This window comes from Aythya marila, assembly GCF_965140915.1.
Source record: "Aythya marila genome assembly, chromosome: 14".
NCBI classification, from domain to species: domain Eukaryota; kingdom Metazoa; phylum Chordata; class Aves; order Anseriformes; family Anatidae; genus Aythya; species Aythya marila.
Window position 1 is genome coordinate 9,807,762 of NC_139055.1, and position 24,868 is coordinate 9,832,629.

The 24,868-nt window shown below is 43.6% G+C and overlaps 1 protein-coding gene across 1 annotated transcript in view; it reads left to right on the plus strand.

Annotated features, from left to right (window-relative positions):
- The window catches only part of ERGIC1 (endoplasmic reticulum-golgi intermediate compartment 1), a 58,922-nt gene that overhangs the window by 20,302 nt on the left and 13,752 nt on the right, over positions 1-24,868 (plus strand). The window contains exons 2-6 of the mRNA XM_082771526.1: positions 1,010-1,071; positions 7,484-7,556; positions 17,808-17,902; positions 18,530-18,654; positions 21,321-21,425. Of these exons, the coding sequence (XP_082627652.1) occupies positions 1,010-1,071; positions 7,484-7,556; positions 17,808-17,902; positions 18,530-18,654; positions 21,321-21,425 (460 nt within the window). The remainder of the gene's footprint in view (positions 1-1,009; positions 1,072-7,483; positions 7,557-17,807; positions 17,903-18,529; positions 18,655-21,320; positions 21,426-24,868) is intronic.

Consider the following 24,868-nt stretch of genomic DNA (forward strand, 5'->3'; position numbering starts at 1 on the left):
AAAGAAGGCTGATGTAGTTTTGGAGCTCTGAATATAAAATTTGGCGTAGTAGGAAGCACTGAATCAACATGGGGCTGTTTCATCTTGGTGCTGGATAGAGCAGAAATTTGGAAGCCAGCGTCTCTCATGCTTGTTCAGGACTGGAAAAAGCATCAAATCTCACTTGCTAATGGCGTATCCAAAAAAAGTCTATTCTGGGGGAGAACCAGTCACTTCCTTCTTTAGGGTGTGTGTGTTTTTAATGCATTAATTAATTTTTATTGAGTGGTGGAAAAACTGATGTCAGTGCTGCATTGCGGCTGGACATGCAGCAACACAAGGTGGTAGGAAATAATACAGCTAACATCATAAGGGCAGTGAAAGTTTAACCACGGAGAGTTTAAAATAGCAAAGTTGAGCCATATGGATATTAAAAGGTATGACTGAATCAAAACAACTGTCTAATATTAAGTTGGATTTTGTTGGGGGAGTAGCAGACTTCTTGGGTTAACTGAACTTCTGTGTATCCAATGTCCAAGGGTAGGTTTCTTGCCCCAACACCTTGATTTCTGGCTTTGGTATTGGCAGTCTTTGGCTACCGTGGGATACAAAACACTAAGTGCAATGTAGATTGTCTCTCCCTGTATTTTTTGTGAGGCCTTTATTATATTCAGGAGTCTGTAGAGTATCGTTTTCCTTTTACGGTGGTCTGTAAACTTGTCCAGCGTGACTTCTTCCCTGGCACCTGTAGCAGCTCAGATTGCAAAGATCCATGACAGCAAAGCAGAGGGAGGTGGAGGGAAGTGCTCTGGAAACTGGAGCCAAAAAGCAGAGCAGTTACATAATTGTACAGAAGAAAAAGCACTCTTTTTTTTTTGTTTTGTTTTTCCTTTTCACATCCGTCTGCAGACTGAAAAAATGCTGTTGGAAAGCTGGATGGAAAAACGTTCAGCATCGTTCATCCCTGTGGGGACATGAAATGTATTGAAATATTCCACCTGTTTTATGGCTGTTACTTTTCCTTTTTCAGGTTTGACATCTACAGGAAGGTGCCAAAAGACCTTACACAGCCAACCTACACAGGGGCTATTAGTAAGTAGCACTTCATTTTGCTGTCCTTGCATACCCCCGATCTAAAATTAAAGATCTTTTGGCTTCTGTGTCTTTAAAGATATTTTTAAAGGGATATTAAACACTGGAAATGGTATCCTTTGTTGCTGAGACAGCTCATTTTACCCAATCTGTAAGGTTGCACTAAACGACGAGGTAGTTTGCATGGATTTTAGGGATATGGTTTAGTGGGGACTGTTAGCGTTAGGTCAGAGGTTGGACTCGATGATCTCGAGGTCTCTTCCAACATAGAAATTCTGTGATTCTGTGATTCTGTGATTTGGAATTTCGGTAACAAAAAGTAGCAAAGATACATTGTTATGAAAGGCAGCTCCTAAAAGCTAATGCTGAAATACCTACTCTGCTAGCTACTGAAGTAGCTAGTGAAGCTTTCTGCTAATCTTCCCAGGAACAGAAGCTATGAGTCTGCTCCAAACACTGGGGGAGTGAACGATGGCAGGTTTTTTTTTGCCTTTCTGTGATAGGCATCCTCTTAGTGTGAAAAACAGCCGATAACAGTTGTGTTCACAGTTACTGAGCTCAAGTTTTTGCTTGCTGAAGAGACACGAGGAATCAAGCTGCTACAAACGGGGAATCCAGGTTTGAATTCTGGATTCATAAGAGCGGGGCTGATGGCAACATGCAGTGGCCAACAGTGAGGATGGTTTGAAAAATGGATATTTCTGACATCCTAAGGGGATTCATTTGATGTTTTAGGTAGGACTTAATGAACAGAGATCTTTCTTTGTCATTATTTCTCATGCTTTTAAAGGAGAAAAGTTACTTTGTCAGAAGCCACCGATAGTGATCCACTCTCACTCCCATGTATCAATACATAGACTTCAGCTGATATAAATCTCTTGCCTTGGGCCTCTTTTCCTTCCTTCCTTCTCCCAAGGTAGGCTGTAGGCTGAGTAATGCAATTTCACACAATTATATCCAGTGAGTGCACTGTGCAGAGGTAAACATTGATCAGGTTGATCCTGCCAAGTCTGTAATTAGGCGCCTATTGCAGCTTTCCTGTTCCATTGAACAGTGACTTCCTTTGATCACAGAGCTGTGATCCATTCATCCATTCTTGTAGATGGGTCAGTAGCCCTGTATGTCACGGCTGACGTGAGTGATGTCATATCCCTTGATGACAGCAGGCATCAAATAGAACTGAGTCAATAGCAGTGAATCAATGGGGCACAAAGCAAAGCCTTTCGTGAGCTGGAGAAACTCCTCGCTCCTTGCTGTGAGGGTGGCTGAACACTAAAATAGGTTGCCCAGAGTGGTGTGGAGTCTCCAACCTTGGAGATACTCAAAACAACCAGATCCAGCCCCAAGCAACACCGGGGTGTTGGACGGGATGATCTCCAGAGGTCCCTGCCAGCCTCAACTATTCTGTGCTTCTGTGAAGATAGCACTGTACTGTAAATATTTACTTTCATGGAGTCCTTGTCCTCCCTGTTCTCCTGACCACTGAATTATGTGAATGTTGACTCCCTCCTAGGTTTGCTGAGACTGTGAACAAAGCTTGAATAAAATTGTTTAGTAATTTAGAGGCGTATAAGATTTAGTGTTCTTTCAAGAACACTTTGAACTTGCTTAGTGATCCTGCCTTCTCTTCTGTTTTGGAAACGAAGAGTTCCCACACTGTAACTGGTTTCCCTTTGAGAATTTGTCTTGTTATGAATCACCTGCAAAAGAGAATGTTTTAGAAACAAAAAACCCATCAAAGGCCATCCAGCAGTGTTAGGCTTTCAGATCTGCAGTAAACAGCTCAAGTGATAAGTGTGTTGTGGGAAGGCTTGGAGGCTGTGACTCTTACTTAAAATTATTAGCTGACTTATTCCTTTCTATTGTTATTTGCAGCTTCTCAGGCTTTGATTTTCTTCTCTAACTGGTTCTCCTTCTTTTTGTCAGTGTTTGCAGACAGGTTGATAGAAGCTTTTGAACCACACGGGCAGCCAACAACCTGTAGTGGCTTTGCATATGAGGATCCTGGCTGCAGCTTTCCTAATGGGCTTTCTGTCTGACCAAGCCTGTGACTTGTAATTTGAAATCCAGTAATCTTGAGTGTTGTAGGAGGCCATGAATGAGACCGGCCCATTGCCATGCCAGTTTGAAGTCTGGGAAGGTCTCATGATTTTGTGATAAATGCTTCAGGGTATTCAGATGGTAAGAATAATAGGGGCTTTAGGCAGGGGAAGGTGCTTCCTCATAGAAAATCTGGTAGGGTGTAGTAAATCTGAAATGGCTATGGCAGCATCTGTATTTTGTCTTTCTTTAAGTCTTCCAAAGTTTACAGAGCAGATCCAAACTGCAGTAGCTGACTATTGACCTAAGCCCTTTTCATGGGATTTCTCTTGAGACTTCAGCTCAGTATCACTTTTGGTGCTGAAAGCTTTGAAGGCTTTCTGGAATGAGAATGGCTTTTCTGCAGGATTCCTCCAGTTGCTTTTGGTCTGTAAGAAGCTTGATGTTTATCAGGGAAGAAGGAATAGATCAAATTACAGCGGAAAAGAGATGTAAGTACCAACACTGCCTCCACCCACCATGGATGAAGTGGCCAGCTCCTGTTGGAAAGACGCAGCTCAGAATAAGTGTCTGCTCTTCTCCACCAAAACACCGTAACAGTGTCGAACACAGGCAAGTTCAGAAGCCAACTGGCAGGTTATTGAGAGTCTTTCTGTTATGTAGGTTTTTGTAATTTCAAAAGTTACAGTGAACACTGCATATAAGGTGTTTCAGATCTGTGTAGAAACCCTTCTGGCTACTCAAAACTGGTGGGAACTAAGGAAACAAGAAACATCCCCTGTAGTTCAGTGGAGTGGGTTTTGCACAGAACAACACACCCACTGCCCTGGACTTCTCCGAAACGCACGTGGTAGTTAGGCATCCCCTTTTTCTCAATACAGATCTCTTCTTCCAGACCATGTTGTAGTCTGTGTGCCACTCAGCTGTGCTATTGCTGTCCCTCTTCCACCAGGTGCTTGTGCCAGTCTTCGCGAGCCTTCCCACCCCTGTGCAGTGTGTATGTGATGCCAGCACACGGCCGTTCTAACAGACCTGAGTGTCATGGTGACAGATTGGCCATGTTAGGGTATGTAGGCAGCAGTGGCACGTGCCATCTGGCAGCTGGACAGCAGCAGTGTGACTTCTTAAGAGAGGGGCTTGCAACTCGGGCAGCTGCTGTAGTGATCCTTCTGTGCAACAGTCAGTGTGGACGCATAGTTTGCGTGCACGTGTTGTATGCACACATGGTAATGTTATCCAGAAATACTCCATGCTGTATGGAGGCTGGAGTTTTAAATACACATCAGGAAATATCAAAGTTATGATTCACATGGCATCCGTAACGAGACCCAATCCTTGCACTTCGTAGCAGTTTGCTTCATTGTACAATAAATACTATTAATTTTATGCCTTAATATAGACATGGGTTCACATTCTCAGTCTGCATGCTGTGTTAAACAGTTTGCATTTCTTTCATTTCTTGCAGGGTGGGGAGGAAGAGTCAGGAATGTACCTCGATGGAGCGTATATCAGAAGGGGATTTGTACAAAAGGGCTAGGTTCTAGAAAACAGAGTAGGAAAAAATGCTTGGGAGAGCTTCTTATCCTTTTGGGGTTTCTAATCAACCAACAGCAGTATGTTCCTGTGTGCCTAATGCCAACAGCCTTTGATATATTGATCGTGTTATCATACTAAAAGAAAAAAGAAAAAGAAACCTTTAAGAAACCTGTCTTAGATGGTCTTTCAAGCTCTGTGGGAACACCACAGCACTCTTGCAGTTAAGTTAAGCTTTATGCATTAATTTTTATTGTTTTGTCTGATCTCAGTTTTTAATCTACATTTCCAAATGTAATACAGTTGTCAAATTGTGGATGGCAGGAACTGTGCATTACATGGAAGCAAGTAAAGTCCTTCACTATGGAATAAGTAGCTGAAGCACAGAGTGTGTAGATCGTTACACTGGGAATGTTGTGTGTGCCTGCAGTTCCACACGAAGAACAGGAATGTGTGTTCTGTGTGAGAAAACTTTGGCACAGGAGTCTGTTCAAGACACTAAACTTTCACTAAAGACACCCCCTGCTCTGAAGATTCTTTTTGGAAGTCTTGCAGACTTTTTCTAGTGTCCACAGCATCCAATGTCAAGAAGTTTCAGAACTTATTTAGGTGTCACGTAGAGGAAAACCTTCCTCCTCTTGTTTTGAACTGCCACCTTCCATCCCGTTTTTGTAGTAGAAGAGACAGCGAGTGGTTGTTCCCATTCATCTCCTCCAGGCTGCTCATGACTTTATAGACCCCTGTCATGACCACTATCTGTAAGCTCTTTTTTAAGGTTGAAAACTGACTGTGCAGTTCAGAGACTGGCAAAAGTATAGAAAGCCTTTGAAAGTCCCTGACAGGTGTTTTGGGGTATTCTTATGGGACTTAAATACAGGTTCCTATAATTTTATTGTGCTGTATTTGGTAAGTATCATAACAAGTCTTCACTGGAAGAGTTGAATTGGAAAGTGAGCTTGAGGGAGATGATACTTTCTATACCAGGAAAGAAGAAGGGAGTTTGATGATGGAAATGGTAGAAAAGAAAGTGAAAAGTTGGAAGAGAAAGAACGCTCTGGCAAGGAATTTATAACAGCAGTACCAGGCTGTGCAGAAGTGATGGAGAGCAGAGCTGCTGCTGTGGAAAGCCCTTGCAGGATGAGAGCAGGGCAGAGGGGAATACGGGAAGCAGTTAAAGAAGAAAGAGTTGTCTCTCTCATAATGTTCTCCCCTGCTTTCTGCCAAAGATCAGAGATCCTCTGTGTCTGCTCTTGGGTGATTAATGGTACGAAACACTGGATCAACTAGTCCTGTGTCTGACTAGTTGCTTTTTTGTGCTCTTACGTAGGAGTAGATGTTCTCAGAAGAATTTGCTGCTGTGCTTTAAGTAGACCTTCCTCCACCCCCATGCTGCATGATGCACTGTGCCAGCGGCTCGGCTGGGTTACAGCAGTGCTCTTCTGTGCCTTCACAGCCAGGAAATGTGTGACCATCTGAGGGTTTTCTTTTCCTATGAATATCCCCTCTTGCTTCCCATTTTCCTACTGGTCTTTGGGTTTGATTTTTCCTTTTCTCCTCTTCTTCATCCTACCTAATGAATTTTTTGGGCGTCTCTTTTAATCTGTTGCACTTCTGAAAGGGTCAGTAAATGAACCCACCCTTGGAGTGACAGACGAGGAAGGGGAAGCAGTGCACTTCTCCTTCCTCAGAACTATCGGCTGACTAATGTGATGGATGAGGCACAAGGCTCTGGGTCACTCAGGCGTCTGTCTCAGCATTCGCCCTGAGTACCTCCTCTTTCCTTCCCATGCCTCTCACATTCTCCACCGAGGCAGTTTGGTTAAAATTGCTCCCTGGCCAGTTGTGGCTTGAACCTTCCAACGGAATGGGTTTTCGGGCTGTATAGGTCATGTGGAATAAAGTTGAGGAACCCGTTTTTTTTTTTCTTATTTATTTCTCAACCTTAATTAGTGGCTATGGTAAAATGGTCTTGTCCAAAGAGTGCTTGGTCATCGTTACTGTGCTGGGACTGAGGGGTGAACCAGACTGTATGCCTGCTGTCACAATCCTGGAATAGCATGCCATTGCCCTCTTCACTCTTTTTCATAGTGATTCACGGTGAACTTGGATATTTTATTGAATGTAAATGCACGCTGCAACCCCGTCTCTTTGAATTGACACATCCCTGTCTGCTCCAGTCATCCCTACTCAGTAAGATTTCCAGCTGTCCTTCCTCCCAGCCTTTGTTGTGTAGGACACTGCCCATCACTGCTGCTTGAAGGGCACCCTGCGATGCTTTGAACAGTTTTCTGATGAAGAGTAACCAGTAATACACCAGTAACTTTTGGTTCCCTTCTTTTAACCATAGGTTGGCTTTCTTAGAAATAACATGAGCCTTGTGTCCAGGTACTTAGCATTTACTTTATTAGGAATTTTTCTTTTCTGAAGAGTCAATTTGTTGCCAAATGGAGAAATTAGAGAAGTATCAGGCGTTATTTAGATGAGCCCATTATAGCAGTGACTCTGCTGTACCGACTCAATCTAGTGGTTAGTGGAGGGAGGCTGCAAGATGACTTACAGATAGCCTTAGGAATTGACAAATAACTGAAATGCCTCCTAATTCATGAAATATTGCATAGCTGACTAGGGTTAAGATACACAGCAGGATGCTGGGTGTTGGTATGCCATGGAAGTCACTGCTCTGATGGCCTCATCTCGGTCATTGTCTCAGGAGAGTGTTAGTTCTCAAGTATGTCTGGGTGGCATATGTACAGGGGGAATAATCTGCCTGCGTGAAAACAGTTTGTGTCTTTGTTAGAGATATGAAATTAACCTTTTCCTCTACTCTCCTCTTTTCCAGTCTCTGTCTGCTGCTGTCTCTTCATACTGTTTCTCTTCCTGTCTGAGCTCACCGGATTCATAGCCACTGAAATGTAAGTAAAAATCACGTTTTCCTTTGTTGGAATGTATTTTTATAGATGATTCTTTACAGCTTTACTCTGTTATATTGGAAAAATATGCCAGTAATTTCACTGGCCCAGTTAGTTGGCTAATAGTTTAGGATTCCTTTAGGTTGAGTTAAAATTCTCAGACACTCATACAGCTTTCAGATTTACTAAGGTAGACTGGGCAAACTTGATTCTAAAATAATTTTGTTAGAGAAAATTGTTCCAGACTTGCTTGATCATTTATCAGTTGCATACTAGATTTTTCTGTTGAGCAAGGTGGATATTTTTGATGTGACCACAGATCCCATAAAAAGCTTTCATCCCCTTTCAGTCCTCTGATGATAGGCGTAAGGCACTGTGAGCGCTAAGATCAATGCCAGTCAGCTGACATTCCCTTTTTCTCAAGTTCTTGATTTCTTGTCCTCATCTGGGATTTGTTTCTGCTCTCCTCCTGACTACGTGCTTTTCTCTACCGATTCAAAGTGATTCTGGAAAAATAGTGTCTTTTTTTTTCACTGGTGCCTCCTGTTTAAATGTGTGGTGCCAACTGGTTGAAACCTTGTGGTCTGTGCTCCGAGACTGTTGGGTCTTGTTGCTGATAAGGCAACAAGGCTGATCTCGGACAAGTCATTCTCTTTTCCCCTTACTTCCCTGTGGGTAGAATGGGTACCCCATTCTGCCAGTCTTCACTGGATGTCTTCAGAGATGCTTTTGGGGAAAAGGAATTGCATAAAATAGGAATGCTTACTAGTTTAGTGTTAATAATAGCATTTTTGCTATGTCAGGTAGAACTGGATGTCTAATACATTTAGGTAGCTTTACTCATGCAATGAGTTTTATCTTATTTCTTTGTACCTGTTAAGCCTTATTTGAAAACTTAGTTGACAGGTTTTTTGTCTGAAGAGTTGTCCCTAAGTGACCTCTTTGGGATCTGCTCTGAGCAAAATAGAAATTATTTCTGCTTTTAAAAATTGCTCATAGAATAAATATTTTAGTTAAATGGATTTTTTTTTTTCCTGTTCTTACGTTCCTCCTGTCTTGAAGTTAACTTTTCTTAGTAACTATTTACCTAAGTAGCTTCAGGGTTCTAGGAAACATTCTCCATCATCCTGCTGATGTGGCAGTGAGCTCACTGGACTGTGATGCGGTTTTCCTGGAGAGTTAGGAAGGGTGGAACTTCTGTCAGGCTTGTGTACTGGTTGATAGACACACATGTCACTGTGAGCACAAAAGCTCTGAAAGCCACTGAACTCGTGTGCCATAGTTTCACTGATCATGCTTTGTGTTGCTTGTGATGACCATGTAATTTTTCAGTGTTTTTATGTATCTCTGACTTGGGTCAGGAGTTTAACTTCAAGAATAATTTTAACCTTGAGTAATGTTTAATGTTAAGACAGTACTGTAATCTAGCTCTAGCTATTTTTATGCCTATTGCTCAATTGCTTCAGAGATCATGTCCCTTAGTCCTTGAAAGTTTCTTTGAATTCAGTTCCATGCATTTGCTTGTGAAATACTAGGGTCACCCTATCAAACCACTTCTCTCAGGAGCTAAATTTTCTTGTTTTTCTTGTTTATAAAAAATAGAGAAAAGCAAGACAAATTGCTTCAAGTAAAATAGTACTTATCTTGCTATCCTTTTAGATCTCATTTTCTTAATTTTTTTTTAGCTAATGTTTTATCGGAGGAATGAGTAATATTTACCTAATTTTGATCAAATTGAGCGTCTGTGCCGTTAGGTAGTGATAGTTTCCTGACTACAGGTTTCTTTTTTGAACAGCAAAGTTGTATAATTCTCTGACGCCTCTTCATGCTTGTTTCACCTTGTGACTTTCTGAACAAGATGATGCATTTTCCACAAAGATGTTAGAAGTGCTCTAAGTTCCTGAACGTTCAGCTGACAGGATTCTTGTTAAAACCTCAGAGAGTTGGTAACTGTCTTTCCCAGCAGGAACTGGGAAGAGGGAGGAGGTGTCTACAAGCAATAAAACAGTAAAATTTTAGAGGGGATGTCATGGAAGAGACTGAGACAAATGAATGCAGGAAAACTGCTTCGTCATGGGCAGACCAACACAACAGCTCGCTGAATATGCAAACCTCCTTTCGATGAGTTATAGGTCAGCAAAATCTCTTGCTGGGAAAGATCAGCCACAGCATTTGTGAATAGGCTCCCCCTGTAACAGTGGAAATACTTCAGAATGTCATACAGCAAAGTGCTTCCCAGTTCAGTAACTCTAAAGCAGAAGTACACTTTTCTTTTTCCATTTCTTACTCATTGCTTTCTCTTCTGGGAAATTCATGCCTTAAAAGTGTACAAAGATGTTGCTAACCTTTTTTTTTCCTCTAGTGCATTACTGGCACTATGTTGTGAGGCAGTATAGTCTCATGGTTTGGAACATGGGTGCAGAAGTGTGGAGCTATATGTGGTCTGGAACAGTGTGAGAACTCTGTACCACCATTATAAACTGGGTGGTGGTAGGTAACAAGGGAGATGCTAGCTCAGAAATATTTTTGAGCCTTGTTTGCCCACAAATCAAATACTTTTGAAGATGCAGGAGATGCCTTTTGTGCAAACGGTTCAATTCCCATCACCTTTTATTGCAGGTTTCAAGTTTCTTTTGCACCAGGTTTCTTTTTTATATCTGTTACATCTCTTGCAACACATATCCCTCCCATCTTGAAACTTCCTAGGTCAGCCAGGATTTGAATGATTAACCAGTGTGTGCACCAGCATGGGGTGAGCTTTCCTGCTTTGCTAGTGCCAGCTGTATCAGTCTTTCTCCTCTTGTGTAACATTTCCCTTAAAGCAGTCACGTGCTTTACAGAGCCAGATTGCATGGGGATAGCTGCACATTTTTGATAGCAAGGTGAAACTGAGAGCACTTGGCCTGGTGCCTTACAGCCTCAGAGAAGTACCAGGTTTGCTGATATGGACTCGCACTTGCCTCACAGCCCTATTACAGCCGGTAATTGTGTGCGGCGTGTGTGCACTGACAGCCCGCTTGAGGGCAAGTCAGCAGCAACCTCAACAGCAGTGGTACCCAGAGGATTAACTGTCTGACTCTTACCAATGGCTTTTTTTGGTATATGGATCTGAAGCAGGAGGTTGGTGTGGTTTGCTGAGCTCATGTTCACTGTACCATGAGAAAGTAAGATCAGCTCTGCACCACACTAAGCCCTGATACTTGCTAGTTTCTCCCCACTGTTGGACTTCCTTCTACATTCATGTGACTGTAGCAACTTAAATTCCTGCTATTACTAGAAGTCTGTTTGGTCACTCTTGCCCAACTCCAAATCTGTTTTTCCTTGACCAGCCCGTTGTCTTAGTGCTTACAGTCTCGACTACTAAAGACTTGTCTGGGTGGCAGAAAGCCAAGAAATTACACCTTCATCTTGAGGATAACAGTCATAACACTGAACCCAAACAGATTGCCAATGTGAGGAAACCAGCGTGCATCACGGTGGTTACATCACAGCTCAGCGTGTGGGCATTTCTAATGAGCGTTCAGATTGCGTCTGTGGCGGGGAGCTTGCTTCAGCTAGGAAGCTGAATTAAGATGCTGTACACGTTACAGAGGACATGCAGGAAGTTAATGTGGCATAGGTAACGCACTATAACTGCACATCGTATTTTGCTGCTTACTGGCTTCCTGTGTAGATGAGCCCTGAGCAGGCTAGAAACGTGCTAGCTGCTCGTGTTAAGGATCCACTGCATGACCCTAGCAGGCAGTCCTCTGAGCAGCCACGAAGGAAACCAAAGCTTGGTTCTTAGGTGGGACTAGATCCTCTTCCGGAAAAGCACAGCGAAGTTCTGGTGAGGGAAGAGGTTTTTGTTTCTTTACTCAACCACAACCTATCATTGCCCTTAAGGAGGGGGTGAGTTTAACTCTGGAAATCAAAGATAGTCATGATTTTTTTTTTTCGACCCATACTGGAAGTGACTGAAGACTTCAGAACGGTCCAAAACAAGAACTTAGATCAAACTCCTTAATTCTGTAAAAGACAGATAAAGAAAAGGAGGTCCTTGTCCCACATTTGAACATCTGCAAAACTGGCAGTACCGAACACATTTGCCCCACTGAGCAAATGACTCAAATGGCTGCAGACATAAAGCCAAAGTGTTAACTGTGTCCGGTATTTCCTGGGCAGGATTGACAGGTTGAGAGTAGATTGAAGGGTAGAAATTGCTTGGCATACCTTTAACGGCCTTCCTCATTCATCTTGCTGTCATGCTGCAAATCAAGAACGTAGAAATCACCTCTCTTTTCTAATTAACCCAGATCAGTTCCAGAAGTTAATAGCCGGCAAGATGATAATCCTGGAGTTTTATGGCCGTAATTAGGTCATGAATTATGTTCTGCAGGATCAATAAGAGTTTTCCAAGTATTCCATTATTAAGAAGGAAAGATGTAATTAACTAATCTAGACTACCTTGCATTGGCAGCCAGGGTTAAGGGGTAGGAGGGTATGAATGTGGTATCTGTGGTATGAGTGTTTCTGCTCAACAACAATTCCTCTGCCACAACACACTGTGTAGAAAGCAGAAGACCTTTTCTGGTAGTGGTGGTGGTGTGTGGGTGGTGTTTTATTTATTTATTTATTTAATTTTTGTTTGTTTGTTTTAATTGAAGTAATGACACTGAACAAGCTGAAGTGATGAGTTTGTTGCTTGGAAGGCTGTGTCCCCCTGCAAGGCAATTAATTATGTAAGCAAGGATATCTGTAATAAAAATACTGCCTTTCTATACAAGTATAAATCATCAGCTATGTCCAAATCCCTCGTTCATTTAAGGTGACTGTGGCACTCACTGGGGGCACCTGCTTGCTTTAATCGTTAGGAAAAATACTTTGGCTGGTCTGTGAATATCACACAGCCCAGCTCCTGTGCTGGGGCCAGGCAGCACAACTCAACTGTTCATGCAGGCTTTTGGGTACCCCAAATATGAGAGGAAGCAAAAAGCCATGTGATTGCTTGTTCACACTGGATTCATTTGCATGTCTGAGACTGATCCTGCAGTGAAGCACAATTGTTATCATACCTACCTCGAGAGCTTTTCTGTCCCTTAGCTCTCCAAAGTATTTGAAACGTGTCTTGTGGCTCTTGGCCCGTGACGATTTCTCACCATGACTTGCAGGGTCAGGCGGTACCTGTTGTAAGCAGCAGGTGCAATAAGCATTTCTGCTGCAGGAAACTGTAGCCTCGGAACATGTGCTGCATGCACCAGGAGCACAGCGCTACAACTCCGGGCCCCAGACACCGGTTGGAGATGCAACTGCAACTCCTCCAACACATCCAGTTGAAGCAGACGAAATGCTGGAGCAAGCTAGACCAGCAGGTGAAATATGGCCTGGTAGTCGGAGGGGAATGGGAGCTGCAGTCTTGCTCTCTCCACGGTCTGACCTTGAGATAGTTTTCTGTAGAAGGACGTAATGCTTAGCTGCCTACCTCTCAGGGGTGTTAAGAAGCTTAATTAATGTTTGCGTAGTACCTTGGAGATTACCTAATATAAGGTGCTATATATTTGTGAAGTGTCGTTATGCCATTTGTCCTAATGTACGTGTATGGGTTAGCAGGAAGCGGAAGGTGCTGTTGTGATGTCATTTGCAATTTCTGATTCAAATCTACATTGACGTCTTTTGAACCCTTCTTCTTCCTGCCTCCTGGAGAACTGTAATTCCTTCCTTTGTAGGACAGCTGTGAAGCATAGAAAACACACTGAGCAAAGACCTAATGTGGGACAAAGACCTTCTAGATGACAAATCGATTAAGATTCAGAGCGTAAGAAGGAAGCTTACTAATGGCAGAGCAATAGATGTGCACAATTTATTACACAGCAGAGAATTTGCAGATTTGCTTATTTTTTCTTCCCACAAATTGAGGACACGATGGTTTGTTTGTCCTGTGTTGGGTTGTCTCTTGTTTGGCACAAACGAGAAGGAGGTAGCTCAGGACTCTAGGCTTAGGACAGTTGTGATGATGAGATGAAATGGCAAGCAGAGCCAAGAGGGCTTGGAGAGTTTGCCTGAGAAAGTCTTTTGAGAGAAGATTTTGGCTGGAGAGTGAAGAATTCCTCCCGGGATTTAGAGGAGAAGGTAAAATGCAGCTTGCTGGAGTAAGTGGTTGTATTTTTTGTCTGTATGGGAGATGACTGGGGAGGAGAGTGCTTGTTTTTTTCCCTCTGAAAGAGGAAAGGGAAAAAAAAAACTGCTATTTGAAGCAAATGCTAAGCCAAGGAGGACAGAGGACAAGGACGATGTCCTTAGAGAGCACCCAAGGCAGAGTGTGAAGCCCTGAAAGGCTGATGCCTTGTGTCTCCTCGTGTCTCCTCTTGTCTTCAAAGGGCCACAGGCTCTTCAGCTGTGGAAGTGCTCAAGTGTCTAATGAGGGTAGCCAGGATTGCTGGATAGAAATAAGTTATTGGGGAAGTTTTGTTTCTGGGGAAACAAAGCTGTTGTATCATAAATCTAAGTGCCAGAGCTTGGAGAACAAGTCTTGGCCGTCTTTGGATAAAATCTTACAGAAATGCTGAGCCCTCTTGCTGCTCTTCCCCCCTTTCGTTCTGTCTCTTGTGCCGCTTGCACAATCTGCAATCCTAGATGACTGTTTCTGTGTAATGCTACAAATTTATAAGCAAACGGGATGAACATCTATCACCAGCAGCATTGCTTAGGAATGCGAAGTATTTCAAAGTGGCTCTTTCTAGAAGTGAAGCAGATTCTTTCTGTGTAGCTCATAGCCCCTGCTGCGCAGAGAAACTTTCCTCTATTTCCTTGAAGCAGTGATGGGAGGCCCTGGTGAGGGAGAGGTACACCTCCTACATTTGCTATTGCCCTCGTTATACTTTCATAGCTCCGCACCTCACCTCTGCTTTATTATACCACTTTTATTCAAACAGACCTTAACATCGACCAGTAAAATACCAATTCCTACTTGCTTGGGGTCTTTGGAGGAGGTATGTGCCACCTCTGGAGTCACAATACAGCCCTGTATGCTGCCTCTCTAAAGAGCTTTAGAAGCAGCTGTGTTTATGGCGTCCTGCCCGACCTCAGATTTTATTTTCCTTCTGACTGTCCCGTATTCACCGTTCGGCACAGTTGCTCTGATCCTGGGACACATTACATTCCGGAAGAGACAGGTATAAATTACAGCCAACTTTTCTTCTTCTGGAGACGTTATCCCTTCAGGGGGAGTTGCTAGAGGTGGCAAATACTGCCTTCCCCAACATCCCAGAACTGTCCGATGAAATAAGAAGGCTGTGTGCAATTTGTTTTTGCTTTTTTTTTTTGGCCTTGAGGAGGAGGATGGCAGCTGAGATGTGAGTGCCAGTTCTCTGCTAACTCCATCTAGATTTTTGGGGGAGATCTGGAAGGAGCAGCCTTGACCCTGGAAGTCTGCTTTACCTGTGAGATTTCCAGAAAGTGTTTTGAGAGTGAGATTTCCAGTTTGTTGAAAGAGGTTTGCCCTGGCAAGCTTGGCCTGTGGTACGTTCTCACCGTGCCCAAGGTTCCCCTTGGTGAGATGCACCTCAGTATCAGCAGATCAGTGTGAGGGGTGCAGTTTGGAGCCCCCGCTAAGAAACCTTGCTGGGTTTGTTAGCACAGGCCCTCCTAACGAGCTGGGAGGAGGCAGCAGCAGCCAGCAGGCAGGGTGCCCCACCAGAGGCAGCGCTGCAGGCCCGAGGGAGGAGAAGCGAGGAGATTGTTATAAGCTGCTAGATGTCTACACGGTGATAGACAGGGCTGTGAAATTCCTCATGGATAGGAGGAGCAGGGGACTACCAGGTGAAGAGGAGGAGGAGGAAGCAGCCGTGAGCCTTGCCCAAGAGACAGGCTGGGAGCCATCGGTCCAGTGACCGGAGCTAGGACGGGACGCCGGTTCCCTTTATCTCTGTGACTGATGGGCGGCGTGACGTGGGCAGGCTGACCTATTTCTCTTTGCCTCAGTGATCCAGTCTGCAACCAGGTGACCTCACTGCTTTGCCTTCAAATGTAAAAGCTTCTTTTACACGTAAAGGCCCCGTGTGGGCAGTGTATCCATCGACTTCTACCAGCAACCGCTTCTTGCTCACGTATCGCTGAAAGGCCTACGGGCGTTGCTTCACGCAGCACGCCTGACTGCACATCTTCTAGCTTGTTCAAAATTGGAAATCAGCAACTACAAACATTGACCTTCCTAGGATTTTTCTCCAAGGAGCTGGGATTTATCAGCTCAGGTGCCAAACCTCACGTGCTTCTCTGCTGGCCCTGGTGTGGATGCTCCTTTTTGCCACTGACATCGGGTTGCCTGCGATGCTGGCTGGGCACAGACCCATCTTGGACAGCAGAGAGCTGGGGAGAAGCCAGGTGTGGTTACGAAAGAGGCTGGCTGGCAACTGGGATCTGGATGGGAGAATGCAGAAAGGTGCATTGCTTGGGGGAACTAACGCCTCTCCTGGCTGGAGTGCTCCTCACTGCCGTATTTGGACATATGACTTAATCCTGATCACTACCCAGTCTGCCAGTAATGAACACGTAGAAGATTTAGTGCATTCCACCTGGAAGGAGAAGGCTCAGCCAAGAAGCTACTAACTAGGTCGCTGATGAGCAATCTTGCCTCTCCCTCTGTGTCATTTTTGTTAATCACTTGAAAAATACGTTGAGTAATGATTGCAAGCAACTTGTCAAGCCAATTAAAAACAGAGAAAGGTAGGGCTGCGAAGCTGAAGACAAATGCTGTGCTGGTTTTAAATGAGTGTCTGTAAACCCCACTGACCCGTGAGTAATTACCTCAGAAAAAATTGGCAGCCGTGTGTTTCTCAGTCTGAAGACTTGTTTCTTCTGAATTCACAGGGCAAACAGTTCATTATGGACCAGAGATGTATCACCTGAACAAAATCACTTTGATTCTGTCTTGTTAGCTGCACTTAGTCTGGTTTGTCTATTAGCATATGTATTCTTTGGCAAGGGCTTGTCAAAGGGTTTCGTGCACTTTGAGCATTAAATAAAAATAAAACAGAGCGCTTCGTAGCAAAAGTAGTTTATTTTATGCACCTTGCCTAAACATAAGTTCCAGTAGCTTTATTATCTGTCCTGCTGGAAGATAAATTGTCAAATCTTCTCACTTGATGAAGCTGAACAGTGTCAGACTTTGAGAGAGAGAAAGAGCAGTTAGGTACCCTCGGCATCTTCTTGGGTCAGTGTGGTGTGTTTTGCTGGATTGGGTTTCAAGGACATTTTAGCTCATTTGTTTGTGCTTGTGTTGGTTCTTTTGGTTTATATTTTATCTCAGATGGATTGCATGTGCCAACAATAAATATTTATACTCTTGTATTCTTTTTTACTGTATCTCTATTTTGTCTTCTGTGAAATCTGTTTCATAGCACCCACAGTGCTGGCACATCATTACTTGTTGGGAGACTGTTGCGTAGTGTGTTAGATCCTGCTGCCCAGGATGTTTCCTTCCATCTGTTTCCTGGCTTGAATCCTTTTCTCCTCAATTTCAGTCATTCCTTTTGATTATGGCTCACAGATTGAAATGAAACATTAAGGAGAGAGGTACAAGGGGAAAAGTATAAGAGGAGACCTTGGCATGCAGAAATGGAGTACCAGTGATGGGAAGTGAAGAAAAAGGAAGAAATGCAGGCAGCTTTCTTGCCTGGTATGGTTAATCACACAGAGGGCCTCTCATGCCCACTGGCCTGCTGTGTTGCCTTCTCCTGCCACTGCTGTGTCAACTGGGTGGCAATAACAAATGGCAATTAGTTACACAAATAAGCTTTCCTGTGGGATAGTTGAAAGCAGCCTTTCTCTAAAACTACTTATGAAATAAGTGGAAAAGCTCATGCTTCCTTCTTTCTTAAAAGGAGTAACATCCCAGGTGTGCAGAGGGCTAGCAGACCTCCTGCCATCTCTTCAGCATTAGGTTCTTGTTTTGTGTCAGTCATGGAAGCCCAGGTTAGGGAAGGGGTAGGAAGCATAAATCAGAGCAGTTTTTCTGTTGGGACAAGGGAGTAGTTGCCTAAAGGCACCATATGCTGCACTTGTCAAGCGATAAGGAAAATTAAAGGGATTTGTCCCCATGCAGTTATGGAGGGCTCTTCCTGCTCTGTCTTGTAATTCAGGCTGTCATGCAGTCAAATCCTGTGCCTCAAAATGTCCTTTTTCCCTTTCCATGCAAAGCTGGTTGTTGAGTTTAATTTTTTTTTTCCCTTCTGTGAAAAGTAGCTGTGATTGAACCCACCTGTGTCTTCTGTCCTCTAGAGTTAATGAGCTGTATGTGGATGACCCAGACAAAGACAGTGGAGGCAAAATAGAAGTGACTCTGAACGTCAGTTTACCAAACCTGAATTGTGAATGTGAGTACCCTCTTTCAATTACACGTTTTTTGTTGTATTTTAAGTACTACTTGGACTAGGCTTGAATTAGTACAGTGACCCTTCTTCTGTAATAGGGTGGATGGAGATCAAGTCACTGCAGCCTTTGCCAATATTCAACAGCTTTGTATTCCAGGCCAGGCCACCTGTTTTCTTGGACCCTGTGCTCTCTGCAGCCCATGTCAGTAGCTGATCCCCCTTGCTGGCTTCTTTCTAAGTCTTGTTTCCTTTTTTATAGTGACCTTTTAGTGTCTGGAAGCCAGAAACCTCCCAAGTTTCTTTTGTAACTCTGAGCACACCAGCCATTTATTGCCTTTTCACAGATCACCTGCCTTTTCTACCTAAAGTTTTTCTGATTCTGAAATTGAGATTGAAGTTGCCTGGCAGGTCATAGGAGATATATTTATGTCAAATAAGCAGTCTGAAGAGTGTGGTTACAAACTTCATTCTGGTATAGCAGTATTTGACAGATGATGCACAGTTTAGTCATGTGTCAAGTAAAAAGATCTGTAATTTTTCCCGGTAAGAGCAGTGCACGCTTTTCCTATGCAACCTTTTCTGTTATTTCTTAGATTTTGATTTTTGTTTCCTCCCCTCCCACCCATGCAGTAGTTGGACTAGACATCCAGGATGAAATGGGAAGGCATGAAGTGGGTCATATTGACAACTCGATGAGGATACCTCTCAATAATGGGGATGGCTGCAGGTTTGAGGGACATTTCAGCATCAACAAGGTGAGTATGTGACAATGGGTGAGTTTGGGCTGGCTGGGGAAATGCTAGGAAGATCTATTTGTAAAAAGCTCGTGAAAATCTGTGTTCGTGTCTCTCCTGCAGGGATTACGTTCATGCCCCTAATCAGTAGGTGAGGTTGATGCTCTTGGTGCTGCAGAACAATATGGGGAGAGGAGGCTGTGTAGTTAGAGCCACAGAGGACATGTTAGATCAGACTTACTCTCCAAAGCAGGTAATCCAGATAGCATTCCTTAACAGTAGAGTGGCTCTGTGTTGCGGCCAGTGCTCTCTTTCAGTGCAGCAGCCTGATGTCTAGGGGATGTATGAACTCCCTGCGAATGCCGAATGGCTTCTGTGTTGACTCGTCACGATTTTTGCACCTCCAAAATGTGACTCACTATGCAGAGGTCTTTGGCAGTGTCTTTATCCTAGTGCTCTTTTGTTCCTAGAGCTGCAGAATGACAGGAATGTTCCTGCTAGAGGATGCCAACATAACAGAAACGGCTCCATGCTGAGATGTTTGGAATACATGCATGAGGCCTGTGCGCATGCTTTGTAGGAATGCTTTGCTTCTGCCTCAAAGAATGAAAATCCAGGCCTGGAGGAGGCTCCTCTCTGGGCTGGGTGTGTTCAGAATTGAATAATCTTGCTATGTAATGCTAGAGATGACTAGATGGGGTGGGGGAGGCAGTGGTGGGGCCCACTGATGCCTTAAGAAGGGCACACCCTTTATTCACGCCTCCTCATGTACCACAGGCTACAAAATCCTACTTCCTTCTCCTCCCAGGTCATGTTAAATCGCATCTAAAAATAACAGGCAGAACCTCTTACTGATTCTGTGGCATGGAAAGGATTAGGGACTTAAAAAAAAGAAAAAAAAAAAAAGACATTTCTTTCCTGACCTCTAAGCCACCAAAACTACTGGCAGCTGGTAATCCACAAAACTGGGAAAGGGTTTCTTGAAAGGTAGTTCTTGTTCTGTTAATCCCAGAAGCACAGAACTAAAACACTTCGGGATTTGTGCAGTGTATGTTGTGCATTCTGCGCAGCAAAGCAAGTCGACAGGGAGTTGCTGTATGAGGGCTTGAGGAGCACCCTTCTCTGCTTCGTTTGTGCAAAGCCACTAATCACCTTGTCCCACGTAGTGTCTGGGACTAGAGGGAGGGAGCCTCACCCAGGGCTCCTGTCTCTGAAAACCTGAGGCTCTTGTGTCTGAGGGGAAAGTCTTCAGACCCTTAGCAGAAGTTTTAGGGGTTTCTGTGTGAGCTGGTAACTAGAGTGGGACACAGACCTGCTTTGAAACGTGACCAAGTGTTACGGTTGGGCATTATTCTGTGGGGCCATATGCATGCATAACGAAGACACTCCTCTTTTTAAAGAGCTTATGTAAGTTAGTTATAGGAGCAGCTGGTGGCTTGATTAGAGCCAGGACACATGATAGTACATGGCAGGGCATCAAACCTGGAGGGGAAGGACAAGGTAACAGTGAGATGATTGTGTGTAATTCTTACTGCAGACTCTGCCACCCTGTTTACCAAGCCTGTGGATGACACAGCTTATGTCCACGCCTGAAAGTGTTCTCAGGAGTGCACTGGTGTTCCTCAAGTCATTTAGTTTAGCTTTCCTGAAAGCACATGTAACCAGCATGTGGCCTCCCTTGGCCCTGATGGTGAAGTCTCTGCAGTAAGCACAGTGGGCCCTTGCTGTATAGCTGTCATCCTGCTGTTGTCTGAGGCACTGTCAGGTTGATTCCCAGCTTTGCCAAAGGGTTTGCAAATGAAACCCATTGAATTTCCCAGCCTTTTCTCCCTAGGAAAAATTTCTTGCATGCTCTCTAACAGTGATTCAGCTGAAGTTGCTGAAAGACTTCATAGTGTGGGTCTAGAGACCTGAAAAGTTTGTGCATGCTAGAGTGATCCAGTCAGAATGACACCCGTGCTCGTTTCCTGTATTGAAACTGAGACCTTAGGTGAAATCTGTGTTTTTCAGAACTTTGTATTTCCTTCAATTAAGAAAAAATACATATAGCAAATTCTGTATTGGTAGAACCAGTGTCTAGAAGCCAGATACTTGCCAGGGCTGTAAGCTGAAGACCTGGCACAATTTATATAGGGTGCCCCAAAGTTCTTGTGGGTAAGAACAAGTTTTATATCAAAAGAAAACTACCAGTCTTCTCAAATATGATTTTTTCCATGACTGTTACTAAAGTAAGAAAGTATGCACAGCTTTCTTAGGTTGTTCTGCGACAGTGGGCCCATTTACAAATGTGAGATGTGGGAGTAAAATGTTAAGCAATTGTTTGTTGCCTGTCAGAGACGTGAATCTTATTTTAATGGGAAAGAAAGACATAGCCTTAAGTGTTAGGAATCCCTAAAGTTGGGAGTGATCCACTCATCACCTCCTAGTCAGCAGCAGTAGCAAAGAGAAGATGCCTGACTCCTGAGATGTAACAGATCTCCACTCTGTATAAAACACTGTGGTGCTGATCATGTGCAGAAAGATATTTCAGAGCCTTTCTCTGACGTGCCAGAAGTTGTCCGCTGCAAAGTAGATACAGCCTGCCAGGCTGGATGGATCCAGGCATTTCAGCTTCATATCACAGAGCCTAGCAATGCCTTGAGGGATAAAATGTGAAATCCTGTCTTCCTTGTCTTGACTAATTTTAGGTCCCTGGTAACTTTCATGTGTCGACGCACAGTGCCAGTGCGCAGCCTCAGAATCCTGACATGACTCACATCATCCACAAGCTCTCATTTGGGGACAAGTTACAAGTGAGTTTGCTTCCCTGAAAATTTCCTTTCTCTAGGGAACTGAATGCAAACAGAGTAAGTTGGGTATTGGACTGTTCGGTTTTATGAAGGGACCGTGTACGGTGTGGGGGGAACGAAAGAATGAACTGCCTGGGTAATAAGCAAGCACATCCCATGGATCCATGCAGTACGCACTCAGTCCAGAGCAGTTTGCAAGTGTTTGCATGCCACCACTTCAGGAAGGAGCAATGTTCAGTCACAGAGTTTTCAGTTGTAGATATTTTCATCTGAAACCGAACGTGCCTTTGGAAAACTGGGTCCGTGTTCCTGCTGGGAGCATTTCTGCAAAATACCATGCAGTACTGTTTTTAGTATTAATTTAGCAAACATGTCTTGACCCTCTTTGCAGAGGAGCAGTGAGTAAGTATACTGAGGGAAGATGTGTGCTCTCTTCTGTATTTACTGTGGCACCAAGCAAGTTCTTTTTAATTCACATCACCAGACTTCTATAGCAGACACCTATTAGTCAAATTTGTTCTGTGAAACACAAGTTAGACTTAGAATTGCCAGTTCCCTGCTGGGAAGAAGCTGAACGCGTGCACTTGCCCTGTGGATAGAGTTTCACCAGGTGTTGCAAGTTATGTAATAATTCCTGATTTCTCAATAAGGACAGATTACAGTGCTTCTCTAGCCTACTTCCAAGGAGCTAGCATCATAGGTGGGAGTTATATATGTGCACACCCAGTTTGCGACTCACCCTAAACATTGCTTACCTGTAGTCTCTCTGTAATCTTCTTTCCTCAGCACAGACGTCTCATTAGTCTGCTTCTTGTACACCCACTTCCAAAACCCTTTTTCATGCTAACAAGTCTAAGCGTTGCTTTGTAGTCTTCTGACTCTGCTCCCGGCTTCTTTTAGGAAATATCTTGTGTGGGAACGCTGCAATATTAGCATATAAATAAGCTTGGCTTAATGTCTGTAAAGCACACTGAGATTATGAAAAATATTAGGTAAGTGCTAATAGGGAGTTCTGCAGTTTGCGTGGGAAATCGGTGCTATAAGGTAGTGTTCCCATTGTTTTATCATGGAGTCTTTGAGCAGCGTAGCTGAATTCATGATGTAGCATCAATTCTTATTGATGTGAATCAGCATCAATGAGACGAGAAGCCTGGGCAGTTGGGGGCAAAGGAGCGAGCGTCTTCTGTGCTGGTGGTGAGAAACCTGTTTAGCAGATCTGCAGTTGGCTCATGATTTGGACAAGTTCCGATTAGTCTTTTCAAAGCTCAAAATAACTACTCATCATCCCCATACACAAGAATGGAGCATGTAGGTGCTGCCGATCCTGTAGGCAAACATGAGTTTAACAGCACATATTAAAGAAGTCTGTGTTCACCAAACAGGTGCTATCAAGACTCAGCAAGCAGTGTGGAGAGCCAGCAAGTATGGAGAGCTTTACAGCTATGTAGATGCATCTTTAAATATTTTTTTTTTGGTTTGTCTTCCACCTGCTTTGATATAATATACACTCGAATTACTTAAAGGGGGCTGAGGAGCTTGTCTGGTTCACACGTGTCATGTGCTGGGAGTTAGTTCTTTGTAGATTGTTGCCAGCTCTGTCACTAAGGTGCATGCTGCATTCTCCAGAAAAAAAATAAAAATCTGTTTGAAACAGAGATTTAAATCTTATCTGGCATTGAATGAGCATTGGTTCTTCTATGTTAGTTCATGTACCATAGTGGCGGGCTTCTTGTAGATTTTTTTCTAATGCAAACAATACCAAAACTCAAACTGTTTAGCTTATTGCATGACAGGTAATCAAGTAAAGAAACAGATGTGGAAAGTAGGAGATTATATGTTGTAAATTGTAAAATTGTGTTAGGTGCCGGACCTTTGTGTTGAAAAATAGTAGTTTTCACAAGAGGTCTTGTCTTCCCATGATAGTTACAAGGTTGGAAGTTATTTTAACTTGCTGTTGGACTTTGCCTGATTAGTCAAGTTATATGTATGTCTTTGAATGCACTTCTAGAGGCTAAAACCTGGGGTGCTCAGAGCCCTGGCAAGCATCTTTTTTTCTGGAGGTCCATCTTGTGTGAGGATCAAGTGTAGGCACTAACAAGCAACTGAATATCCCCCTTTGCTTTCAGTGCCACTGCTCAAAGCACGAGGTTTGGCCTTAGTGTACTGCAGTGTAGTCCTGAGAATGTCCGGCTAAACAGGCTTGCTTAAATTCTCTGTTGCAAAACAATTCTGTTACTGCAGCCAAAATCTTATTGCTTCTTGAAGTCCCTCCAGGTATTTAACAAGGTACAAACAAGTATGTTCCCCCAAGGAACACACCTGTGCACTTTGCAGAGCAGAGATTAATTAGCAGTCTACGGACAGCAAGTACAGCACTGGGAGTCCAGAATATTCCACAAGGGAAATCACGGTAAAACATCAGGCTGGGAGTTACAGGTGCCATCCGTGCTGCGAAGGCAAGAGAAGCAAGTGCAGCAAAGGGCCTGATGACACAGAAGCAGGAGCTTGTGGAGATGTCTGGTGACTTTGTGTGGAAGTGCTGTACTTTGCAGCTCTGCAAACTCCTGTAGAGAGAGCAGATCAGACAGTGTGGAAGCTGGGGAACCAAGGACAAGCATATAAGTCCAAACGTACAGGTACTTCACAGGATAGATGCAGTTGTTTGCTGAATAGCGACTTAAATATTTCTGTTAGAGTGGTTTAAATGGACCTGAAAATCTCTGGCCCGGGTATGCAGTAAGCAGCTTACTTCTCAGCAGCATTGGGCATGGTACATAATGCCATAGCCCAAGCTGGTGGCTTCTCTTTCTTTGAAAGCTTTTTTACATAGACGTGGTCCATGTATAATAACTAAGAAAGAATGTGTAGGTACAGATGTAGTTCAGAAATAGTTGCTGTTGTGTAAAATATTTGGAATCCCAGCAGAGTGAAAAGCACCGTAGGAGGTTCTGCTGTTCCTTTCACTCCGTGTTTGTTACCAGCACCTTGCTAGTTGAATTTGCTGATGATTTTGTGTCTTTAGTTTCCTTTCTGAGTAGAGAAACTAGTGCAGTTGCTTCTTCCTCCAAATCATCATCTACTCTGTAGCATTCAGAACAGGGAAACAGCCGTTAGTATCAGAAAAATTGATCCACATGCTGACTGTTATTAAGAGGGTCTGGGAAGGAAATTCTTGTATATTGTCCTGCTAATGAGGTAAAACTCACACATGACCGAATACTTCTTCCTAACTTCTCTTCCCTGGTGTCTGAGTAAAGGTCAGGAATTTCTGGGTTGCAGTTATTTGTTCCTTCTGTATAGCTTACTGTACGTTATGTGAATGATGCAACATCGATTCTACAACTGTTCTGTGGGGTTTCCCTTGTCTAGAGTTCACAAATTGATTATTCTGGTGGTGGACATTAGATTCCAGATGATCATAGTATGTGGAAGGTATGGGGTGGAAA